The sequence below is a fragment of the Rhipicephalus sanguineus genome, chromosome 4 (genome assembly GCF_013339695.2).
Source record: "Rhipicephalus sanguineus isolate Rsan-2018 chromosome 4, BIME_Rsan_1.4, whole genome shotgun sequence".
Lineage (NCBI taxonomy): Eukaryota > Metazoa > Arthropoda > Arachnida > Ixodida > Ixodidae > Rhipicephalus > Rhipicephalus sanguineus.
Genome location: NC_051179.1, coordinates 8,999,166 through 9,005,683, shown reverse-complemented (window position 1 = coordinate 9,005,683; position 6,518 = coordinate 8,999,166). Strand labels below are relative to the sequence as shown.

General features: G+C 51.2%; 2 protein-coding genes across 2 annotated transcripts; both read right to left on the bottom strand.

The window, feature by feature from the left end:
• Positions 1-1,826: 1,826 nt before the first annotated feature.
• On the bottom strand, positions 1,827-2,429 carry LOC119389206 (uncharacterized). The gene has a single exon (XM_037656410.1). The coding sequence runs from the start codon at positions 2,427-2,429 to the stop codon at positions 1,827-1,829; it is 603 nt and encodes a 200-aa protein (XP_037512338.1).
• Positions 2,430-2,473: 44 nt separating this feature from the next.
• On the bottom strand, positions 2,474-6,101 carry LOC119389205 (uncharacterized). The gene is made up of 3 exons (XM_037656409.1): positions 6,096-6,101; positions 3,933-4,082; positions 2,474-3,154 (listed from the first exon to the last, which is right to left on the bottom strand). Exons 1-3 carry the CDS (start codon positions 6,099-6,101, stop codon positions 2,474-2,476), a joined length of 837 nt encoding a protein of 278 aa, XP_037512337.1.
• Positions 6,102-6,518: the final 417 nt, after the last annotated feature.

The window sequence follows — 6,518 nt, the reverse complement described above, 5'->3', positions numbered from 1 at the left end:
ACAGCGAGGACTGAAACTGTCGTCCACGGTCTGTTGTCACGGTGCCAGGACAGCCAAAACGGGATACCCACGTAGAAATGAAAGCGCGGGCAACTGTTTCGGCGGTGATATCTTGAATTGGAACAGCCTCTGGCCAGCGTGTGAAACGATCGACCATGGTCAGTATATAACGGTACCCCTGAGACACTGGTAGAGGGCCCACAATGTCTAGATGAACATGGTCGAAACGACGGCCGGTTGGAAGGAAAGGTTGGGAAGGCGTCTTAGTATGACGGGAGACCTTTGTCTTCTGGCAGGGCAGCCACAGGCGCGTCCAAGCGCGCACATCACCGTTGATTCCGGGCCAGACATAGCGCTGGGTGAGAAGACGCTGAGTAGCCCGAATGCCAGGGTGACAGATGCCGTGTAAGGAGCGGAAAACGGTGCGTCGTAATGAAGCGGGAACGAAAGGGTGGGGAAGGTCAGCTGAGACATCGCACCACAAAGGCTTAGATGATAATGGATGAGGCACCAGGCGTAGTCGGAGAGAACGGGGGTTCTCCCGAAAAGCGGCAAGCTCTCTATCATCCTGCTGTGCGGTGGAGAATGAGGCCCAGTCGATGGTTGGAGATGGAGAGTTAACCGCGGCTATACGAGATAGGACATCTGCGGCGGTGTTGTCATCTCCTTTCACGTGGCGGATATCAGTCGTGAACTCCGATATATAAGCAAGATGGCGGAGTGCACGGGGCACGTACTTGGATGAGTTAGTGCGGAAAACATACGCCAGTGGCTTATGGTGAGTCAGCCCGTAAAACGAGCATCCTTCCAGAAAATGCCGGAAGTGCTGTATCGCAGCGTAGATGGCTAGTAATTCCCGGCCGAAGACGCTGTAGCGGGTCTCAGCAGGAAGTAGCTTCCGAGAGTAAAACGACAAGGGCCTCCACTCGGAGTTAATGCACTGCTGCGAGACGGCTCCGACGGCCACGCTGGATGCGTCCACCATCAACCGAGTAGGGGCGTTGCTGCGTGGATGAATAAGAAGCACGACGTTAGCGACCGCTTGCTTGGCAGCACTAAAGGCGGCCTGGGCCTCTGACGACCAAGGAATGGCGGAGGACGGGCCGGCTGTTGACCGAAGGAGGTCGCTGAGCGGTCGTAGCAGTTCGGCACAGTGTGATATGAAGCTCCTAGAAAAGTTCACAAGCCCCAGGAGTTGGCGTGATTGGCGCAATGTTGTAGGCTGAGGATAATCCTGGATTGCTTTAACATGCGACCGGTGAAGGCGTATTCCTTTGGATGATATGTGATGGCCCAAGAACTCGAGCTCAGATGCGCCGAAAGCACACTTTGAGGCGTTTACAACGAGGCCGTACTGCTGTAGACGTTGGAACAGAGCGCGAAGATCGTGCTCATGATCTTCAGGCGTGCGGCTGGCGATGAGGATACCGTCAAGGTACGCAGACACAGTAGGGAGGCCCCGTGTGACCTCAGAAATGAACCGCTGGAAAGTTTGAGCCGAATTACGGAGTCCAAAAGGCATCCGCACGTATTCAAACAACCCAAAGGGCGTCGTGATGGCGGTCTTAGGTATGTCGGCGGACTCGACAGGAATCTGGTGGTACGCCTTAACAAGGTCCACTTTGCTGAAAATTGTGCAGCCGTCGAGGCGCGATGTAAAATCCTGCATGTGAGGTATGGGATAGCTGTCGTGTACAGTCTTGGCGTTCAACGCTCGATAGTCCCCACAAGGACGCCAGTCTCCAGGATCACGCTTTAGCACCAAATACAGCGGGGAAGCCCAAGCGCTTGACGACGGGCGTATAATGCCGTGCTGCAGCATGTGGTCAACTCTGGCGGTCGCCAAACAGGCGGCGTGGTCGAGCGGCTGCCGGTGGACCCCGGGTGACGATGTGGTGTGTCACCGTATGTTTAGGCGGCTGAGTGAGGTTGCACGGTTTTGTTAACTCTGGGAAACTCGCCAAGGTTTTTTCGAACGGTGAGGAAGGTATCAGCATGCGGATGGCCATTGGAGCGATGTTGGACAGGACTCCCGAGATGGAGAGACGAGTATGACCGTCTATGAGGCGGCGCCGTCGCACGCTGACATCCAAATCGAAGTATGAGAGGAAGTCCGAGCCGATGATCGGTTGAACCACGTCTGCGATGACGAAAACCCACCGGAAAATGCGGCGAAGGCCGAAGTCGAGGGTGAGAGATCGTAGTCCGTACGTCGCTATAGACGAGGCGTTGGCAGCACGAAGCACTTGCCTCTGTGACTTCGAACGGTCAGCCTTAGTCGGGGGCACAACGCTGATTTCCGCGCCCGTATCTATAAGGAACATGGCGCCCGATAGCAGGTCGGTGACCATGAAAAGGCGGCTGGAACGAGAAGTGAGATCACACGCCGCCGTCAGTGATCCCGGCAGGCGTTTCCCTGCCACGAACATGGAGATGTACACTTCGTGGCTCGGTGTCGGAAACGCCGGTGGTATCAGCAGAGAGGTGCAGGACTGGGACTCCGGGCATCTCGTGTGCCTGAAAGAGCTCGACGACCGGATCGAGGCGAACGAGTCTCCTGCAGGGGGCTCCGGAGTGCGGCAATGGAGGCGGCGAGTTCGTCGATGCGGGCCTCATGGCGCGAAATTTCTGTGTCTGCTGGTGGTAAGACAGCATTGACAGATGGGGATGTCGCTTCATGAACCTGATCGGCGAGCTCCGCCAGGCGGCCGAGGTTGACGTCGCCGGCCGCCGCGAGGACGAGGCGGATTGGCTGAGAAAGGCGTTGGAGGAAGAGCTCGCGAAGCAACGCTGAGTGAGCAGAGACGGCGTGTTCCCTTAGAAGCTGTCGCATTCGGCGCAGTAGTTGGGAGGGGCGCCTGTCGCCGAGGTCTCCCTCTTCAAGGAGCTGCTGTAGGCGGACGCGTTCCGAAGGCATGAATCGCTCCAGCACCTTGGTTTTAAGGTGCTGATATGGCGCAGTGTCCGAGGGGCTGGAGAGGACGTCGGAGAGCTTGCTGGCAACGTCAGGAGGAAGGACTGAGGCTACGTGGTGGTAGCGTGTCGTTTCCGAGGCGATGCGGTACAGGGAGAACTGCGCCTCGACCTGGTGAAACCAAACTTGCGGGTCTTGTGGCCAGAAAGATGGGAGACGCAGTTGCACGGCCGAGACGTCCTGCAGACGTGAGGCTTGTTCAGTTGAGGGTGCATTCGAGTCAGTCATTGTCGTCGCCCTAGGTCACCACTTGTAGGCTTATGCTACAGGAACGAAGGAAAGACACGCCTGAACGATAATCGATGCCAGCCAAAAGAACGTGAGCCGTGGCTGCACGTGCCACAGCCTAGCGCCTTCTTTATTTTCTTCTCTCGCCATCGCGCCCTCTCCGGTTTGCGCGCCGCCCGAACGAGGGCGCTACAAACTCTTACAACTTGTGCATCGTATTTGGGACGCTTCCACGAGATCAGCACATAAAAAGTTTCTAGTTCAACGCGTGCTATAACAAAACACGCGACAATGTGTTCGTGATTTGAGAATAGCACTTAGATGCCCAAGTGGGTGAGTCAGCCTGCGTGGAGAAAAGTAATGCTGCAGAAAAGAATCAATAAAGACAAATCCTGGGTTACCGTCTGTTAAAACTTACACGAGGCCTATTTCCTTGTTCCCTTTCTAAAAGCAGCTGTGAATGAACCTCCTTCATTTTGCAAATTCATTAGATATAGACGATTAGCGATTTACCGAGTGGCTAGAAAGGTGCGTCCCTCAAGAACATGACACATTGCTTCCTTAGGTTGTGCGAAGCCTAACACTTGCAATCCTTTGAGGAAATGGAAGACATACGTGCGACACCCATTATCTGGTCGTAGTGCAACACCAACCGCTCCTCTGTCTGCTTTTGTATCACCCACGATTGTCAGATAAATACAACACTTGCACTTCCTCATAGTGTACTTACATTTAGGTACTGAACAGCCAGTTCCTCAGCACCCATAATATTCAGCAAAGGCAGATTGACCATGTACAGGAACGCAATGACAGGTTTAGGCGCAGTGTTGAAGGCCCACATGAACAGCACCAGCAGCAGGCAGTAGAGGCACGACGTGTACTGCGTGCACACAACACACAAGCTCTGAAATGTCCGTGCGAGCACAAATCCCACAAACGTAAAATCAGCAAAGTTCGCACGCTGGCAACAAGTGCACAGCAAAAACGAGATTCCCGCAAAAGATTGTACGGCGTCTTCTGCAATGCTGAGGCTCGTTTACACTTGCGACTAGCACCGGTCGCGCGACCATTTGCGACAGACGGCCAAAAAAAAAAATTGGGGAACCCTTAAACTTCGCCTTTAAGAGTTGAACGCAATAGCGAAATCCGGCCCCCAGTGCGCACTTCAACCACTAAGTGCATACTTATTAATGTGTATTGTTACAAACACACGCACACAGACACACGCGCGCGCGCGCGCGAGAATGGTACATACAGGTTTTTGATCTATAGCAAGAGTCGCATGGACTCCAAGATACACACCGCGCGCTTGCAATCTCGGAGGCCACGAACAGTCTCACAATGCCTCACAGATGGCAGCACATTATCTAGCGTTTGCTGTTTGCTTGATCCGTCCTTCCTCCATGGCTTGATCAACGCCTTCTCTGGAAAGGCGGCATTGGCTTGATATGTTTTCCGCTAGATGGACATAGTCGTCCATTTTTAGAGCTGTTTGAAAGTTCGTGTGTGTTTTTAGCGGCGATGGCTGCACTATCCCGGCCTTTTTCGACGTAGTTTGATGGCCTCCCAAATGCGCCTACAAATCACCGAATGGGCTCGTTTTCGTCGTGACACCTGTCGAATAAAATTCGTCAAGGAGACTCCTTCCACTACATGGCATTTATGTAGCGTTTTTTTCCGAAGCAGCTGCAAGTAACATCGTGGCTTTGTCAATAAAGAAAAGAAAAACATCGTGGCTTTGTGGTAGGACACCTGCTTGCCACGCGAACGGCCCGGGTTCGATCCTCAATGGGACCGAAAATTTTATTTGCTTCTTTCTCGATTTTTCGCTCACGGACGATTTTTCGCTCACAACCAACGGTGCCGACGCCGACGGCGGAATTTTTGCGACACGAGCTCTCTAACGCTATCGCGTTAAAATCACAGCATATCCACGTGGTGAATGATGATGAGTGGGGCGAAGCTTACTCGCGCTGCAGCACGGCGATGGCATTGGCGCGAGCGTGGTCCTTCTTGATGGAAGATATTAGTCGGTGACAGCCTAAGAATAAATATAAGCTCCGCCCACGAGGCCGCATTGCTCATATTTTGCATGCCTCCGCGCCACAAAGGAAGTAGTTCCTAAAGAATAGCAATAATTTTCACTCATACAAACATTATCTTGCAATACTGCATTGATATTGAAATGAAGAAAGCAAAGCTATATAAAGAAAATTGTGAAGGCACGGGGTTCAGCGTCAGCTTAACAATATATCTGTTCTTTAAACCGCACCTCCCGCCGCGGTCGTCTCGGAGTCTACAAAGATGTAATGTACATCTCAGAGGTGATATTTCTGCGAAGTACCTATTTAGGTATTAAAGCAAAGAATGCCAGATTTAACGTAAATTTTAAAACAAAGGAATCGTTCTTTACTATTTCGTATAACAAAACAGCGACGTTAATCACATTTAATAAGGTCGTTTGTGATTTTTTTACGAAACTTTCGCCGCCAGTTTCCTTCACCGTCTGCTGTAACTATGGCAACTGTGACTCAAAGGGAAGCATGGCGAGGTGGTCTGAGATTGCCTTCGTGAATTTCGACTCTTGCGTTGCCGTATATACCACATTTGTGTCTATGGTCGATGTGTTTGTTATCGTGTTTGACGTAAACGCCAAGGCTTCATTTGACGTCTTGTTTCAACGAAATAAAAGCGTGTAGCGAACATGGTGTTCATCTGTGGGGGTTGCCGTTACGTTAACGCCAAGGAGATGCACCCGTCTAAAGTGGCGTTCAGTAAAGGCTTTGCGTGGGATAGCTTCTCGCTTGGACAACTTGCACTGGCGCTGCCACGACCCCTTCAGCCCTTGAACATTCAACTTCTTGATTTATTTATTTATTTACGTTTTACATACCTGCATCGCCCGCCCCAGTAGGCATTACAGCAGGGGGGCCCCTGCTGTAATATATATATATATATATATATATATATATATATATATATATATATATATATATATATATATATATATAGAGAGAGAGAGAGAGAGAGAGAGAGAGACGTAGATTGTGAAGAGGCTGTCTTCGGTTGCCGTAAGACAAATACGAAAATGATATACGCTTCTAAAAAAACAGTTTGTCAACGTTCCGATCGGATACCGATCTTTATCAAGGCAATATTTACGAGGTTTCGATGCGCATTCATAGCATTGTCCTCCGAGCAGGTAGAGAGAGAGAGAAAAAAAGAAAAAGAAAATAACGTAAAAATGAAAAAAAAAATGAGTACCCAAAAGACCACGCGTATACACTCGGACATACAAAAAACACGTGCATCCTCG

Bases quoted from the DNA above. Each gene is read 5' to 3' on its own strand.
- LOC119389206 (XM_037656410.1), bottom strand. From the start codon at position 2,429: ATGTTCGTGGCAGGGAAACGCCTGCCGGGATCACTGACGGCGGCGTGT.
- LOC119389205 (XM_037656409.1), bottom strand. The intron at 3,155-3,932 runs GTAAGTACACTA...TCACGTCTGCAG, and splicing joins TGGCTGTTCAGTACCTAAAT to GACGTCTCGGCCGTGCAACT.